The sequence below is a fragment of the Echinops telfairi genome, unplaced genomic scaffold, assembly GCF_000313985.2.
Source record: "Echinops telfairi isolate 266 unplaced genomic scaffold, ASM31398v2 ScPeMD7_7469;HRSCAF=8507_0, whole genome shotgun sequence".
NCBI classification, from domain to species: domain Eukaryota; kingdom Metazoa; phylum Chordata; class Mammalia; order Afrosoricida; family Tenrecidae; genus Echinops; species Echinops telfairi.
The window spans coordinates 57,282,844-57,301,866 of NW_022111372.1; the positions used below are offsets into that span (position 1 = coordinate 57,282,844).

Below are 19,023 nucleotides of genomic sequence, written 5' to 3' on the forward strand. Positions count from 1 at the left end.
GGGGCTTTCTACTCCTGTGAAGTCACAGTCTCAGAAGCTCACAGAGCTAGTTCTGCCCTGTCCTATAGGGTTCCTACGAATCAGCATCAATTTGATGGCAGTGAGACAGAATGCATTCACAAGGCTCTTTAAGGGAGTAAAGAAAACAGTACCATATATACTCGAGTATAAGCTGACCCAAATATCCACCAAGGCACCTAATTTTACCACAAACTGCATTAAAAATGTGGGGAAAAACTTGGTTTATAGTCAAGTATATACGGTATGTAAACAGGGACCAAAACCAAACACCAAACTCACTGCCACTGAGTTGATTCTGCCTCACAGCAACCATGTAAGAAGACTTAATAGAACTGCTTCCTAGGGTCTCAGAGACTGAAGACCAGTTCTTCTTTCTCTGCAGAGTGGCTAGTGATCTCGCATCAATGGTTTTGTCATCAGCAGCCCAATGCTTAACACACAGCACCACCAGAGCCCCTTAGTAACTGGCAAGGTGCTCAATAAAAGTAAGCTATGGCAATATTTAGTACTGGAGGGTCATTCTTCCTCTAGTTTGATAGCTTGTAAATTCACACTTGGCAGAGCTATGGCCTGGAATAGAGAAGGTGGAAAAGCTGAGTGCCTATGGTGTTGAATAATGACACTTCCTCATAACCAACAAAAATCCTAAAAGTAAGACCATGTACACAGGTAGATAGAAGCTCAGGACACATGGAATCCAGGTCAGATACAGCCCTCAGGTACAGAAATGGGAGTAGCAATACCAGCAAGGTATGGGGAAGGCGGGAGAAGGGGCGAGGGGGTGGGGGGAGAGGGAGAAACCATGGGGGAAGGGAAACAGCAGTCGATGTAAAATATGAAAATAATAATAATTTATAATTTATCAAGGGGTCACGAGGGTGGAAGCGGGAGGGAGGGAGAAAAGAGGAGCTGATACCAAGGGCTCAAATAGAATGTGTTTAGAAAATAATGATGGCAACATATGTATAAATATGCTCGATATAACTGATGTATTGATTGGTATAAGAGCTATAAGAGCCCCAATAAAATCTTAAAAAACAACAAAAAATGTAAGATCAACCCTCTATTTTTTTCCCTGCCTTCTCTTTGTTCTTTCAGAAGAGAACTGGCTGAAAGAGGTTGCAGTTTGCTATTTATTCCTCATCCTACCAGGTCTCTGTGTCCTTAAGAGAATACTTAGGAAAAGGTGCAAGGGACAGGGAAACCTTAAAGATTTGGCATTTGACAAGACTGCCTTGCTTATCCCAGTCTCCCAGGGTTTCCACCACTGACAGGTCTCTGTCTCTCTTTTAGTGGAAACTACATGAGTTTTCCTTCTCTGACAGAGTTACGTCGTACACGAGTTTCAGTTTCACAAGTTTGACGGCTGCAATATCATATGCCAGGAGCAACTGAGGGTATGAACAATATTATTTCCTGGCTTACAAAGCAATCCATTACATTGATTTACCTTTTCTTTTTCCCTTTTAATCTCTAAAATTTTAAAGTGAGTTTGATACCCAGCTGACAGCTCCATAAGTTGAATGTCTTCATTCATCTTCAGAACAGTTATGAGAAGGGACCTGCAGGCTTGCTGACATCCCTTTACTTCAGAAACATCTCTCGGCAAGCTGCTTACAGTCTCTGGTGTGGGGCATAATTGAAACTCTGAGGAATGTTCAGGAATCTGAGAGGGCTCCGAAAGTTCATGGAAAAATTACCACCGGTTTTAATTCCATTTTTCCACAAACTTTTGGAAGCCCCCTCATATAAGTTGATAAGGTTATGAGAAATAAGAAAATTGTTAGGAATGCAAAACCTTTGTAAACATGAGACTTTAAGTAAGAAGGTACAGCAGGCAGAAGGATTATTCAGATATTTTATACCAGTGACCACATGAAACCGGTATGGAGGATAAACCTGGAACCCTGAGTTTTAAGGGAAAAGATAAAGAAGTAGACCCAATATCAACTAGAAGAAGAAACTGGCTGAAAACAGCAAACAATGGGGAAAAAGTGAAGCGGTAAACTGTCAACGGTCCCCAGAGTGTGGTTGGTCATTTTGAATTTTTACAAGCAGCATCCCCATCAGGGCAGCCATGTGATAACTGGCTTCACTTGCTTGGGACTGGACCAGGGTCTACACCAGAGCTGGCGACAACAGGAGTGCAATCTTCTCCTTCCTCTCCACTCCCTTCTGGTGACCAGAACTGGGCCACCCCCGACGGATAACCACCACCCAGCAGCTTCGGCCACCTCAATTCTATGCAGCCCGCTCTCTAACAGACTGGGTGGCAGGTGCATACCACCTCTGTGTTTGGAGGCATGAGCACACTGCTTCGTTAGCCCAGCAAAGTGTACTGTCAGAATGTCCCAGGCTACCTTCTAGAACAACAAAAACTCCTTCTGTACTGGGTGTCCTGCTCCAGCCACCTTTGAGGCTGGCAGGAGCTCTGTCCTAGACTGGGCACTTGGCCCCTAGCTGCACCTGGACCTGCAGGAACTGTGTCCCAGACCAGGTACCCTAACGCTAGCCAACCCCTAGGCAGCAAAAGCACTACTCAGGAGTCCCACCCAAGCCAAGTCTTAAAAGCTCATGAACGGCTACTAATGTGCAACTATTAGTCTCTCCCTGTTCAGAGGGTAGAAGCGCGAAGAAACTGAAGATGCTAAGAAGTCCACTGGACTAATAGACCTCATGAATGGGTCTGCATGACCCTGAGACCAGAACTAGATCATTCTTGGCTACCACTACCCAACTGCACTGAAAAGAATCACATTAGAAAGACGTGGATAGAGTGGGATACAGATGTGGACTAAAACTCAAAACCATAAAAAAGACCAGGCTTATTAGTCAGACAGAGACTTGTGCAACCACCTAGACTATGGCCCTTAGTTATCCTTCGAATCTAGAAAGGAATTTTTCTGTCTGGCTCACTTTACAGCAAAACAACAGACAGGTCTGTAAGGGGAACAGTAAGACTTGGGAGGTGAGGTGGTTAGATTTCATGTTAACTTGCACCTGTGTGAAAGTGTAGGGGTAAAGTCCAACCTACCAATCAAGTCACAGCCTGATGATACCTCCTTGGGGTGTGTAGCCTTTTTATAGGAGAGAGAGTAGGAAGTCTCTTTCCTCTTGCCTTATACCCTCCTGCTTATTTGGATTCTGTGTCTGCCTCTAGAGGTAGCCCCGTGAGGGCGCATCAACCTGGGGGCTGTAGGCACCCTGCCATGTACCTATTGACCTTGGATCCACATGACTCTGCACCCACTGTCCTATGCTCTCCCTGCTTCACTCTTCTGTGTCATCAGCCTGTGGCTATATGAGGGCTTTGGCTAGCATGGAACTCAGGGATTTGCGTTAGATTGGGCTGAGCTGGTTCTTTGATATAAAATTTCTTGATAGAAAGTTCTTTCTTATACATATATGAGTGCCACTGGCTTTGTTTCTCTGGACAACCCAGACTAGTACAGGAGTTACGCACACCTTAAAACCAACCATTTGAGATCACAAGGGCGACATTTATTCAAGGTCAATGTTCTGAAGAGTTCGGAAGGAAGGAGGAATGTTAACAGGAAATAGAGAAAGTGTGGTGCATGCAATCAAAAACATGAAATGACATGTGCATTAATTATTGAACAGAAGAATGGTAAGCTATGTAGACATTCACCCAATTCACAAGTTAAAAAGAAAAATGGCAAAGAAAAGCTAACAACAAAGGGTAGCCAATAGGACTAATGTCTGAATTCTCAGTGGACACCATACAGGGAAAGAAGCAATGGATGGCATGGATAGAACTCTGAAAGAAAGAACGAACGAACAAAAGAGAGAAAGAAAAAAACATCAATAAAGAATTATACACCCAACAAAAGTGTCCCTCAAATAAATGGCAATATTGGGAAATTTCAGGTAAATAGAACTTAAATGGAATTTGTGAAATTTAGACCAACGTTACATGAAATATTAAAGGGACTTCTTTGGTTCTTTGGACAGAGAACCAATAAGGGCTGAAAACAACCTGAGATCAACACCCATGAGAACATCACTCAGAAGGCGAACCAAACACAGAAACACCTACAGTAAAATGTATTTACAAGACTGGAAATAGGGAATCGGAGACATCAGTTTGCAAGCAGAGACAACTACAAAGCACAAAGAGGATGTAAATGATGTAATTACAGACTTTCCAAATGCAAGGAAGTCAAAACCATTTCAAGACAGAATGGACCGTTTCAAACTCGGTGAAAAAAATAAATGAGTTATAGGATAATCTCAAAGAAAATTAAAAAATCTCAGAAAGATAAAAAGAGTAACATTTTAAAGATTTAGTAATTATAACAATTGCAATAAAATTAAGAAAATCTATAAATAAAATGTACGTAGCAAGAAAATGATATAGGCAAAATCAGCAGTTTCACAAAAACAACAACAAAAGCTTCACACATACACAGCAAAATTATAGTAATAAACTCTCATCTTTTGGCAATTACAGAGAATGTAAATTAATTAAAAACACCAGTTAAGGAGACAGAACACAACAGAGTGAATAATGAAAGAGGCACATCATTATTCTGTCTATAAGAGACATAACTTTAAACACAAAAGATAAAAAGGGACCAAACAAAAATCAGGTAAGTGAAAATGAAAAAATATCTGATAAAATAAGCTTTAAAGAGAAAACTAGCATAGGACACTGTGGGGATTTAAAAAGCTTGTGAACTTTTAATTCCATTTCTCCACGAACTTTCTGTAGCCTTTCCGCCTACAGTGACTAAGGGGCTCAATCAAACAAAAGGACAGGGCCATAGTAAGTCTGTCTCTGCACTCAGTCAAAGGACCCCCCATATGGAAGGGTTTTAAAAAATTAGTGGGAAAATTCCATTTTCATTTGTGTTAGGCCGGGTTGACTAAAAAACAAATCCACTGACACTCATATATATGTAAGAGACAGCTTTATATCAAGAGGCAATTAATTATATATCAAGTAAACATCCCAGCCCAGTCCAACTTAAGTCTGTAAGTCTGGATACTAGTCCCTAAGTCCCTCTTCAGATTCACACAAGCACATGCGATGATGCAGCATGCAGAAATACCACAAGCCGATGGGTTCAAAGTCTTGTGGATTCTATGATGGTGGGCGCGTCTTCAGGGCTCTGGCTGTAACCAGGGTCAGGCAGCAGGGAAGGTGAAGGCAGAGAGAGAACGGAAGGCGCCTAAGGCCCTCCTTCTGCGAAGGCCACACCCACAAGGAGTTCTATCAGGCTGTGATCCAACTGACAGGCTAAACTCCAACCCTACATTTTTATATATCTTCAAGTTGATATGAAATTATGTAACTACCACATCATTCAAGTCCATTTTCTCCCCCCCACATTTTTCCTCCACAAACTTTTTGAAGCCCCTTTTGTACATAAATCTAATTTTAAAAGAATTGAAAGAGAAACAGATAACTCTACAATAATAGAAGACTTTAATATACCTTTTTTGATGAGGAAAGGAATGACCAGAAAGAAAATCAATAAAAACCCAGAAAAACTAAACAATACAATCAACCAATGTAAGCCTCATAGACATATAATACAATCTGCCCAACAACAAAATATCCAATCTTTTCCAGTGCACATAGAACATTCTCTAGAATAGACCATGTTAGTCCACAAAGCAAGCCTCAGTAAACTGAAAGAAAAAAAAAATCAAAATACAACAAGGCATCTTTTCAGACCAACTTTTCTATGGGATGGAAAAATACCCTGGAAAAACAAAGCACTGCCAGTGCAGGAGGTATCGCACTTCCCAACTGCAAAACCTACTGCACAACCACACTGCCCACAGCACTCAAACAGCCCTACACCAATGGGGCAGAATTGAGAACCCCGATGTAGCCCCATTTCTCTATGGACAGCTGAACTGTGAAAAATGGTGGAAACTCATTAAATTGGGAAGAGATAATCTCCTTAACAAATAGTGCTGGCAAAACGAGATATTAATTTGTAGAAAAAGGAAACAGGACCCATATTTCACACCATGTAATGAAAAAGAACCCAAGATGGATCAAAGATTTACAAGGACCATCAAAGGAAAAAACAAGGATAAACTTAGGGGTCTTCCCGCATGGCCTAACAAAAAATGCACATACAGCAGAAGACAAACCAGAGGACTGCAATCTTTTACAAAGTAGTCATTTATGCATATATTAAAAGAGTTAAAAGAGAAGCCACAAACGGGAAAAATTAGGGCAATGACATATCATGCAATAAGCAATTCTCTAAAATTTATAGAAAGCTTTACTTCCTCAATAATAAAATGTCCGGACGCCAGGTGTGCGCTGAGTGGGGTGTGGAGGTGAGCCGGGCCTGCTGCATGAGGAATCGGAGGGGAACGGCTGGGGTCCACCCTGAGACGCGGAGAAAGAGTGGGCAGAGCGGGTTTAAGCCAGCGCGTCTGGTGCGGACCACCGAGGTAGTGCGGGGTGACCCAGGCAGCTTTTCAACCAGGTCTTCTGTGCACGGACTGCAACCCCAGCAAACCCGCAGAATGGCTGCCAACAAGAATAAGAGCCAGAGCTCCTTGGCTCTCCACAAGGTGATCATGGTTGGCAGTGGGGGTGTTGGCAAGTCAGGCGACTCTTCAGTTTATGTATGATGAGTTTGTGGAAGACTATGAACCTACCAAAGCGGACAGTTACAGGAAGAAAGTGGTTCTTGATGGTGAAGAAGTTCAGATAGATATTCTGGATACTGCGGGGCAGGAGGACTATGCAGCCATTCGAGACAACTATTTTTGGAGTGGGGAAGGCTTTCTCTTAGTGTTTTCAATCACAGAACATGAGTCCTTTACAGCAACGGCCGAATTCAGGGAACAGATTCTCCGAGTTAAGGCTGAAGAAGATAAAATTCCACTGCTAGTGGAAGGAAACAAATCGGACTTAGAGGAGCGGAGGCAGGTGCCCATTGAGGAGGCCAGAAGTAAAGCCGAAGAGTGGGGTGTGCAGTATGTGGAGACGTCAGCTAAAACACACGCCAACGTGGACAAGGTGTTCTTTGACCTGATGAGAGACATCAGAGCCAAGAAGCTATCAGAAAACAAAGAGAAGAATGGCAAGAAAAGCAGCAAGAACAAGAAGAGTCTTAAAGAAAGATGTTGCTTACTCAGAATACCAAGACGGATGGTGGAAATAAGGCAGTTGCCACTAAGGACACAGGGCTGGGTTTGCTTCGAGAAGATTGTGTTTGACTTCCTTGATTGCGCTCCGCTCTCCACAACCTCACTCACACACTGAGGAACAATTTGCCAGTCCGGCTAGCAGTCATAATGAGTCCTGTTCTTGCTATGGAATGGCTACTTGGTCAGGAAGTTTTGGAGTTTCGTTTTTTACCTCCTTCTAACGTTCTTTAATCACATGAGTAATGCTACAGGTAGGAGGTAGTCTTATAAAAAGAAAAAGTATTGTCATAACATTGTATTTTATCCTCGTTTTATAACATTGGCATCTTTTATTTTAAAGTTATCTCATTAGATGTTACAAAAAGGGGTGGGTAAGGCTCCCTTTTCACTTCAGCAGCAATCTGAAAAATTCATTAAGCCTACTAACAGTAAATTCAAAGATTAAAAACGCAAGTTTCTTGGCTACACTCTGTGCGTCTGAAGCATAGCTTAACAAAGAAATGTGAATTGGATCAAATCAGCTAACACCAAGCTTACAAACCCTTCAGAAATATGAAAACATGTCATTGTTTTCTTTATATTTACAAGGTGTACAGTGTTGGATATTTGTCTCACGTAGTATCTTGTTTTTGGTAAGAACTTATTTTTAGTAGATTAAGTGAACATTTGAGAGCAGTATACTTTATAAGTGAAATTATTTTCTAATCCAGATTTTTTTGGTAAGTTTGGCTAAATCCTTTTCTAATTGCCAGCCACATTCTGTTAAGCCCTCCTTCTCCATTAGTGATCACTGAATTAGTGCAGTCTGCCCCCCCACCGACACCACCCCCCCCCAAGAGACGTCACTCTGCTTGCAGATACCCACTGTCCCTCTTTTGTTCCTTTTAAGTGGAACACAAATTCTTCTGGAGAATGTGCTAAATTCAAGTTGTCCTCTAAACTCATGACACCAGGCCTGTGCCCCTCTTAGGACAGCTCAGCCACTCCAAATCTCAATGAGAAAAGTGGGAAAAGGTAAAACAGGCCACTGTCCCATTAACATCTGAAGATTGGCAGTTCCTCAAAAATGGCTGTTCTTTTCAATAACTTTCCTCTGAGACAGCCATAGAATTAATTGGACAAAGATTTTTACCAGTGAGATATTGTTGTATGTCAGTATTTTTCATATCAGTGTTATAAATTCAGCAATCAGAAGTAATGTCATCAATAAGGGAGTTCTGTGATAAAAACTCTATACTCAGGACACTTTTCAGAAATGACATATCATGTGTGGGTGCCAAAAGGAAATTGGGGTGGGGAGAGCCAGGACCTTTCAAATTTATGGTTATTCTAGGAATTGTAGCAATTATGATCTGGCAGGAAAAAAAAATCTTGTATCCCCTCCAAAAAAATCATGGACTTTTTTGAATAAAAATATATAGACAAGTAAAAACAAACAAACAAACAAACAAACAAACAAACAAAATGACCAACCATCCAATTGAAAATAGGGCAGACTACATGAATACTTTCCCTAAGTGGGCATAACAGGTGGTCAACAAACTGATAAAGAATGCTTAAGATTATTAGCCTTTAGAGGGTGGCAAATCACAACAGTGAAGTTATCATTTCATTCCTGTATCAAAAGCAATGTAAAAAACCCCACAGAAAACAACAAATGGTCATGAGAATATGGTATAAACAATGTGAGAATTCGCTGTGACTTGAAAGGGTTTAAGCACAACCATGTTTATTGAAGCACGAGTCGTAACAGCAAAAAGATGGGAAGAATCTAAGTGTCCGTAAGCAGATGAGTGGTTAACACGCTGCGGGGCATACACACAATGAAATACTACCTGGTGTTCATGAATAATTATAACCCTGAAAACCACACAAAACCAATGTGGAGTGAAATCAGTCCGTCACAAAAGGATAAATGTTGTAAGTTCTTGGAATAATTCTATTACCTTGTGATTCCAATTTCCCACACACTTTTCAAATCCCCCTTATATGAAACCAAACAAGAAAAACTTTTCACATAAAATAAACATTCTTTGATGGTTACCAGGGGCGAGAGGGGCAGAGGGGTAAGTCTTTAACTAGAGGACAGACATAACATATATTAACTCAGAGGAAAGGAAAGGCAATATACAGTGAAACATGGTAAGAACAAGGACAGGCACTGGGAGCAGTGTAAGACTTACAGGTAAATATTACCATACACACAATCCTGCACGAATAGAACTAACGATTATGATGTGATTCCCCCCCTAAAGTGAGCTGAGTGCATACAGAGATAGACATGAAAGCTGCACTGGGGTGGAAAGGAGAACGCAACTATACCCACTGTCCCAGACTGAAGTGTGGTTTCCCCCTCCCCACCCTGTATGTGCCAAATGGAGTGGAGCATGATTCCATGGGCTGACCATTATATAATGATGTAATGAGGCAGTTATGGTAGGAGAAAGATGAAGCTCTCTACTCCAGTAACGATTTAAAGCATTGGAAGCCCACAGGGGCAGTTCTACTCTGTCCTATAGGGCTGCTATGCATCAGAGTTGAACTGATGGCAGTTATGAGCCCCCCTATAAAGTGATCTGATGGGATAAACGTAGCAATGGTAAAAGGAACAGGATGGGATATAGCACGCTTATCTTCTAGTCAGAGCCCTTATCTGCCGTAGGGGAGTTTCCCTGGAGTGTGGACTGAGCCATCTTTTACCTACAAGAGAAAAGAGAGAGAGCCTGCAAGAAAGATGAGCTGGGAGCTCAGTGGGAAACTCCCCGTCTCCGGGAAAGACTGGTGCCAAGTCACGTGGAGTCCTTCTTTCAAGGGATGCCAAATCTACAGATGCCGTAAGGAGAAGAGGACCTTGCACCAGAACCGATAGAGACAGAACGCCTTCTCCTTGAGTTGGCACCTGGAATCTAGGCTTCTCATCTCCGAGATGGAGAGAATCAGATTCTGCTTGTTACAGCCATCCACTTAGTGTTCCTGCTGTCACTGCATTAGAAAACCAAGAAACCCACTAATAAATACATAGGTTGGCAGAGAATTATTTCTACATATGTATTTATATATGCTGCAAATATATCTGAAGCCCTGGTGGTGCTGTGGGTTATACACTGAGCTGCTAGCCCCAAGGTCAGTGGCTTGGTCCCTTAGGCGCTCTGTAGGAGAAAGGAAGCTGTCCACTGCTGGAGAAAGTCTCAGAAACCCACAGGGGCAGTTCTCTGTCCTGTAGGACAGCTATGAGCTGGAACTGACTCAAAGGCAGTGGTCTGGTGCATATTCCTGAGTATAGTATACAGGAGCATACGAGAGGCAAATTAGTGAAACTTAATGATAAGAAATGCCTTTAGGGAGTGAGTCACTGGGCCTGGGTGCTCAGAGACAACTGAGGAATATCAAAGTCAATTGGCCTGAGATAGTTCACTAAGAAATGCTCTGCAACCTACGCTGGTGAGTTGCCAGTGGAGTCTTAAAAGCTTGGGAGCAGCTACCCAAGGTGCTACTGTGGGTCTCTCCCCGTCTGGAGCAAGAGTCCCACTGCCACGGAATCAATGCCAACTCAGTGTTCTGATACAGGACCAGAGCGGATCAGCTTCAGGCTTCTGAGACTGCAAGTTTTTATGGGACAATTTTACCTTTTTCCTTGAGGAGTGACTGGTGGGTTTGTATTGCCAACCTTGAGGGCAGCAGTGCAAATGCTTAGCCTCATGGCACCACCAGGGCTCTTTGGAGTAAAGACACATGGAATCAAAGACACATGGAAACAATTAGTCCAAAGGAATAACGAACCACAAAAAACTCAGCCTGTGAACCAGAAACACTAGATTGTGCCTGGCCAATGCTACTAACCACTCTGAAGGGGGGATCAGAGTCCTCGGCAGCATGAGAGAAAAAAATACAGAATAAAACTCAAAACCATTACAAAAAAAAAAAGGAGTAGGTTTATGGGTCAAATGGAGGCTGGTGAAAACAAGACGTGGCACTTAGTCACCCTTTGGGCCTGGAATTACACCTGCTCCTGAGGCTCAATTTCACAGCCAAATGACAGGTCTGTGAAGTGAACAGTAACACTGGGGAGGTAAGCACTCCTGAGGACGCTCTACCGTTGGAGTTCAAAAGGGCACCCACGTGTAGTGTAACAACATATCTGGGTGGCTCTGGATGAAGGGCAGCAGGGCACTCTTCTTCCGCGGCGTCTCACAGCCCCTAGGACCTTGCAGCATGCAGTCTGAAAACCACTGGTCTGTCACCAAAGTCACGATAAGTAACAGTGGCTTCTTGTACAACACTTTACAAATTAAATTTTTGCACATTAAGTTTTACCTTTCCTGTGTGTATCTATACTGCTTAAAAGAATCCTGATGTCAGCTCGTATGTACAGTGAAGACTTACAGCGGGCTCTATCCATTTTTAAGGTTTAGATTTTCACACCTTGAGCTTTCTTAAGGTAGGAGGCTAAGGAAGGAACAGAAGGCGTTCCATTTTGGCCAGTCTCATGAAAACAACCTCCATTTCCCCTCCTGTGCACTCTTTAACCAACAGATGTCACTAAAGATACCAGTACCCAGAGGCAAAGAAAGACAAGATTAGACAAATGGAAATTGAGCATTAAAAACATCCAGTTCCTAAAACTGAGAAGTAGGTTTCCAAAGTAATAACATTTATTACACTGCATGCAACATTTTAACCAAAAATTTAAAGAAATTTCTTTTATTAAGTTGCTCAGGCTGAATGGATCATTGCACTAAGTTTTGAAATACATGTTCTTGAAGCAATTTAAAACTCATTAGAAATAATAGGCTTGGGCGAGTAGAAAATGTGATAAAATTTAATCCTCATCCAAATGTTACCTGGGCTGTACAAACAGGAAATTGTTTTGTGCTACTGTGGCTAACCTCCTTGCTGACCCTGAGCTGTAACGGCGAGAACAGCTGAGAGCTGAAGCAAAATTAAAAACTTACATCAAAGTATATCATGACAGAATATAGATAAATAAAACAGCATATCAAAAGTATTATTTTTCTGCCAGTCTCAAAGAGCAGAGAGGTGGAGGTACTCCACAAAATGGGTAACAAATCAGGTACATTTGGATATGAGTCTGTCTCCTGCTGCACCGCCCAAATCAATGACCATCTAGACACTGCCCATGAGAGGTGAGCAGCGCAGAAACCCAGTGAGGATGGGGACAGATGGGATCACAGAATGCTCTGGCCTCTTTCCTCCACAGACTTCCCCTTCCTTCACCTGAGCTTACTAGAGAAATAAATAAAGTTGGCTCTTCTGTTTCTTTCTGCTCACGCTTCCCCTCATCTTCCATCACGCACTCTCCCTCCAGTGAGCACATGAGACTCCCCAGAGGTGAAGGCATGGAGTGAAACATTACGGACAGCAGGACAGGCACCGTTGGCAGGGCTGATGAGAATGAGCAGAGTTTCGATGAAAGGCAGCTTCCTCTTATTTTATGCAAAGTCCACGTGCACTTTCACGGGAAAAACTGTTGATGGGCACTTTCCCATTGACTCTCTAGTCTCCCTTAAGTTTGGGGATTAAAAACCCCTCCACACGATACAAGACAGGGTTTCATCGTAAACATCTGATCTGTGACCACTCCTCAGAGGCAGTAGGAATATGGAAAGACTATCGTCTGAAGTCAAATAGGCTTCTAATGAAATTCCCATTAAACTATTTGCTAACTATGTAATATCTGGCAAATCTCTTAACCTCTCTGAGCTTCATAATGATAATCATAGTAGTTAACTGGTCTAAGGGCTTTCCATACATTATCTCATTGAATTCTCACAGCAATCTTATGAGGCAGGTATTATTTTCTCTGTTAGCAGAAAACTGAAGCAACAGAGAGGCTTAGCAACTTAATCAAGGCCCTAAGACTCATGAGTAGCAGGTAATAACCCTACCTCTCCTGAGGATTCGTGGACTAATGCATGTTAAATGGTCTAGTCCAGAGGCAGGTATATATGAGCTGATTTAAAAAATGAAAGCTACCATTATTATTTTTCCAAATTAATGAGTGGAATCTTAAACTCCTTACTTGTTTTTCTGCCCAAGAATGCTCTGAAGATCTTTTCCCTGCCACCTCCCTTCTCTTCCCCGCAACCCGCCTCCTTCCCACATCTCCACCTCCCCAGCAATGTCCTACAGCTATCTTTTGCTGCTATGCCCTTGTCTATGTCAGACAACCTGATATGGGCCTAGTGGCTTTCAAAGCCCTTACATTTGTCATAGTTCAGTGACACCCTTTTGGTGTGACTCTGTCCGAGAGATCTAGTGGTACCTAAAGGTTCACTGCACTCATCAGTCTCACTGCAGTAGTGAATATGCCCCAAAGGTAAAGAAATACACTTAGTGATGAAGTTAAATGGCCAGGAAAGCTACCATTGTGACTGGTAGCAGGAATCTAACGGGTTTTGTATAGCTAAAGCTTTATCCTTCATTTACTAGGAGATTTTTCAGTATGCACCTTTTCATGATGGCAATGAGTTTCTTGTCAAGAGTAAGGGGATAGAATCTCTGAACTGGATACAGGGAAATGGATGCAGGACAGTGTGGTCCACGCAGTGGGCATCACAGAACAGAAATACGATACTGGTCAGTGTACCCCACCTGAGGAAAGCTCGCTCTGTGACTGTGAGACAAAGGCCTGGGGTCACGGAAAGGCACATTTTGTGTGGGCCTACTCCAAGACAGACCCTGCTCCAGAACCTGTTCCTAGGAGCTCACTTAATCCCCCTAATTTCAAGTCGACAGGTCCTAATTTTATACATGAGAAAACTAGACACAGAGGGGTAATACAGTGTCTTAGCTGAAGGTTACTGGGTTAAAAAGAGTTGATATTAGGATTCAAGTTCAGATTAACCTCTAAAGCCTGTGTTTTTGCTAATATACCATGCTGTTTTGAGGAAAAGGTCTAGAGACATACTAAGGGGTTTCAAACATGGAAAAATGGCATTTATACATGATGACTTTTTTCCAAGAACCTTTTGAAGACCCCTTGCACAGCAGTATAAGACACTGAAAGGATCCATATCCACTGGACGTTATACAGACTGTGCTTAGGACTTTTTAAAAAAGGAGTCCATAATCTACCTTTAGGGGGAGGAGTACTTCCACTTTACATCAGTTGAATGTGTCAAGCAGAGGCGGACCCTGTGCTCATGCAGTTGCTGATGCAGATAAAAATAAGGGTGTGCACGTTTACAGTCATAGAGGGGCTTTCTGCAACATCCACGTACTTAGAAGCTCAACTCTACTACTCAAATGTGTAATTAAATGCAAGCATTTGAAACAGAGGACTCTAATGTACACAGATCTGATCCCCAGATCTGCTTCGAACTAAACATCAATTTGAAACTTCTACTTTTCTTTTTTCTGAAAAAGTAATTGGCTCTTTCTGGTTGCATTCTCTTACTCTCTCTCTCTCTCTCTCTCACACGCACGCACGCACGGCACGCTCTCTCTCTTAAAATGAAGAGGCTTTACAAATCTTGTAAGAACTGTTTCTAGGAGTACTCAAAAAGAAAAATGACAATTTTCGAGACCAAATGTCCTTAGGGTTGGCTTGGCTACAGGTTTGAGAAAGTGGGGCCAGGCCAAAAAGAGAGGACAAAGGAAAGCACTGGCCACGTCAGCTGGGGGGAAGGGCCCTGCCCCGAGCCCAGCTCACAGCCAGCACTTTGTCAGTGTGCTGGATGTGGTTAAGAGGGTCCTTCTCCTGCCCTTCTCCATTGTCTAGCTACATAACCCATCTCAGAGAATCGAGGACTTCACTGATGACATTGGGGAGTGTTCAGGGGAGCCCTGGTGGCACCGGAGGACAAATGGTGGGTAGCTAACCATAAGGTTGGTAATTTGAATCCACCGTTGGCTGCAGCAGGACACCAAGGTGAGGCTGCCTGTTTCCAGAGGTATAGCCATGGAAAGCTGAGGGGCCAGTCCTACTCTGCCCTACAGGGTGACTATGAGCTGGGATTGACTCAATGGCAGTAAGAAGGCGCACAGTGCTAACAAAGTTCTATAGTGTTTAGACTGTAATTCAATCTTAACTGTCGAACTCTGCTTTAAGGGGTTCAGTCCCCCAAATGCCCCATAATAAAATATTAATGCTCCTTACAAGGATTATTTTTCTACACAATGCCTACTTCTCCGGATGCCAACATGACAGCTACCTAGCCTTTTGCATGTCTATTATCCATTTCACAAATTCATACAGATATGAACGTTCAAAAGAACAAAGTAACTGAAGTTACCAAAGTAACTCTCTTTCCTCCAAAGAGATAAAGGCAGATTTCAGAGACAAATCCAGAAAAGGATACTCACCGTAAGTGCAAATCATTTTACTAGCTTCTCTGAAGAGAAGAATTCCGTTAGGAGATGAGACATCAAAATTCAAGCGCTGAGATCTAAGAAATAGAGCAAAAAATTAGACTATACAGATAAGGAAACCAAATGTAGGTTTAAACTGTCCAGCATTTTCATTTAACAGAACTAGCAACAGTACAGTTAATGCTTTTTTAAAGTGCCATGCCAGTCAACAAGTGCTGATAAAATATGTAAGCTCACTACTTTTTCACTATAAAGCTGGTAGGCTAATTCAAGGAGTGTCTCTGCTCTCGCGGAGCGCATCCAGGGTCTGATACAGCCGTCCCAAGAACAGCTGACGTCCGAGCTCAGTGTCTCCTGCCTTTCTTTCAACTTTAGCCAGTTTGCCTCCTTTCATTGAACCTTTCCCATCTAATTATGGCAGAGCGTTTGAGACAGCCCTGTATACAAGACTTGCTGTGTTTTCTTACCTATAATTTAACCAACACTACCATTAACAGAACATTTTGTTTCGGCCAGGCACTTTACATTTACTTCTCACAACAGCCTTTTAAGGTGAGAGTTATTCTCTTCATTTCATGGGAATGAAGATTTAGAGAAGGCGGGATTGGGGTCCCCGCTCTGTGGAGAATCCAGGATGCAAACAGAGGCCAGTGAAATCTGAACTTTGAGCCTTTTTACAATGCCATGCTGCCTTCTGCCAAAAATCAGTCATAGATCATTCTTATTTTTTCTAAAATGGAAGCAATACATTGTAAATGGGAAGGCAAGACTATTGCATTTAAGATGCATGCAAGGCGCAAATGTGCCTGTTTTTAGGTAAGACAGGTTATCTCCTAGCAAATCTATTCTATTCACTAAGTTAGAGAATTGATATTTTAAGTCCTTACTACTTAGAGCAGTTGCTGCTGGCTTTTTAGGTTATAGACTCCTTTGGGAAACCAATGGATGCTAAAGACCCTATACACACACACACACACACACACATTTTGCAGTCAATTCCAGAGGGCTTGCAGATATGAGAAATCCCTGACCTGGGAGGATCTATCCATCTTTGGGCCAAAATGTATGAAAAAGGGTTGATGTAGCAGTTATAATACTACAACAAACAGATGACCATGTATCAGTTTCTGTAGCTACTTGGGATAAAAGCATACATGTGATGGATGAGAAAGTCTAGGCTCCTTCCATTTTTCCATTTGCAATCCACCTATAGTGCCCGGCACACAGTTTGGAAAACAAATTCTACAGTGATAGCTGGCAAATCCAGATCCCTTTTACTGCACAGATGGGTAAGGAATCGTCTGATACTTCTGCTATTTTTCAAACGTATTAAACTACATTACAGACTACAGCTTCCACTGCACACAACTCAAGTAAGAGAAACCATCTTTAGAGTTCTCAGAGAAGAGCAATTCTACTGCTCTGCTTTTAGATGGGGGAAACAGCAAGAGCAGGCAGGGTAAGGACTGACATGCCACCCTGACATAATATTTTCCTTTTTATGGTCACTTAGGTTTGAGTTGGTGGGGCTATGCCTTGCCACTTGTACTTCCAAGAAATAATTGTATATTTTAGAAGAGGTTCACAAAAAAACCAAAAAAACCACCCATACTAGGTTATAGCAAAAAAAACAACACAAAGAAAAGACATTGGCCACAGTCCTGTTTGCCAAGATTAGAATGAATTGCTGCTTGTCAGTGCTTTTTCAAAATGCTGGGAATTAAATGCAATTACAAGTTATTAGAAATGTTATTATGAACATCTGAGTAGTGGCATGCAATTCCTGATTAAAGCAAATAAATGCATGTACACAATTCACATTAAATCCTAGAGAAGCACTGAGAAGACGATGTATTTTCTGAGGTAACAGATTTGCGTAGTTCTTAGGACAATTATGCTAGATGTAAATTATCTTTGCCTGCAGCAGACACAAAATATTTAACAATATACAATGCAATGTTTCTTCTCCCCGCCCCCTTACTGTTAAGAGCTTACTATACCAGTAAACATAATATCATAATATCAATTATCTGGTTGATAAAAATCATAATTTAACCACAAACTAGATTTTAATATAAAATTCACAGTTGCCCTTCCTTTGATTTTTAAGGCACTTACAAAAATGATTTTACAAAACTAAGAGATACTTACATTTCTCTGTCAGGTCTTTTCCCTCCTTTTGATTTAGGGTAAAATTTTTAAATTACTGCTGGGAGAGACTTAGCACCAGAGATAAAATTAGAGCTGCAGCCCATGCTCCTTCCCTGTATGGTTAGCTCCCTTCCAACAGGCATTTACAAAGAAGAATGGATGAAACAGGATGGCTAAGTGACAGGTAATTTGGTACTAAGCCATATTCACAATGACATCTTTTAAAGGGGTAAACCCAATTAGTTCATTACACTTCCCCCTTCTTTCATCTATATCTTTGATATCATTCATATGCAGAATGTTTGCATCTCTACTGGTCCTTGCAAAGTATAAGGTCAACTAGGCAATTTGTGAGAAGTGTTAAAGTTGCGATTTAAATGAAAACTGTGACTGTATAAGTCATCCAGGCACAGGCATGCTGGCAGAGAAGATAAAGCATAAATGAGAAGCTGAAGCAGGGACAATCATTAGGGTTCCTGGGACAAACTGTGTGGGTCACAGTTTCCTGATGTATAAAATGAGGCATGTCAACTCCTAGACCTCTAAACTTCATTACTACTTTGAAATCCTACTTATTTGCAGGTAAGCAAAGAACTCGTTAAAATAGCCATTTCTCCCCCATTTTGTGCCTTTGAGTATTTTTCAGGTAGTTGCAGTGGCCCCTCCCTGCCACAGAGCCCAGAGTCCCCATACTTGCCTCTCCCCAAAGATCTAAAACCTATTTAATTTGACTGATCACTTCAAGGCTCTAGCTAAGGCTTGAACACACACACACCAAGTAGAAGAGTGTGATCTTCTGCTCTTGCTGCCAGATTTCCCCCGTTCCTCAGTCACCCTGCTTACCTGTTTTGCATCAGTTCTGCCATAAGTTTTAAGATGGGAGTGGTGCACGCCGGCTCTCCACACCACTGCCCAATAGCCCTCTGAAGAATGGGAAGGTAGGTCGGGTAACTTTTAGAGAGGCCGTTAAAGAATTTCCGGGCTCAAAGAAACATTGTTCTTGAAAACGAGTACCACCTCTAAAGGGAAAAAGTGAATCCACACTCTTTCTAGGCTCAATATGTAATGGGGTTTATCAATGGTTCTCCCTACCTTTGTTGAGGGGCTACCCTATATGCTATATCGTATCATTCTTGGTATGTCCTATAAATAAATGACACATTTTAAAGTATCATACAATTCATAGATTTAAAGAACTGTTTAATATTATAGGAAAGAAAGTAAGTTTACTAAATGGGACTAAAAATAGATTTAAATTGCTACTATTTGGGGGGGGGGGAATGGCTATTATGAAATGTTTTAAAGACATTGCAGTCGAAAGATGCCGTATCATAAACCACATGTATTCATCACTCATCTTCAAATCTACCTACATTC

General features: G+C 41.9%; 2 protein-coding genes across 2 annotated transcripts in view; one reads left to right on the plus strand and one right to left on the minus strand.

The window, feature by feature from the left end:
• RANBP17 (RAN binding protein 17) overlaps positions 1-19,023 on the minus strand; it is a 403,303-nt gene that overhangs the window by 71,002 nt on the left and 313,278 nt on the right. Inside the window, exons 20-21 of the mRNA XM_004697128.2 lie at positions 18,490-18,597; positions 15,490-15,572 (exon numbers count right to left, since the gene is read on the minus strand). Of these exons, the coding sequence (XP_004697185.2) occupies positions 15,490-15,572; positions 18,490-18,597 (191 nt within the window). The remainder of the gene's footprint in view (positions 1-15,489; positions 15,573-18,489; positions 18,598-19,023) is intronic.
• LOC105978518 (ras-related protein Ral-B-like) lies at positions 6,535-7,279 on the plus strand. The gene is given in 2 exon segments (XM_045284510.1): positions 6,535-6,620; positions 6,622-7,279. Coding segments are annotated over 2 exon segments (744 nt in total).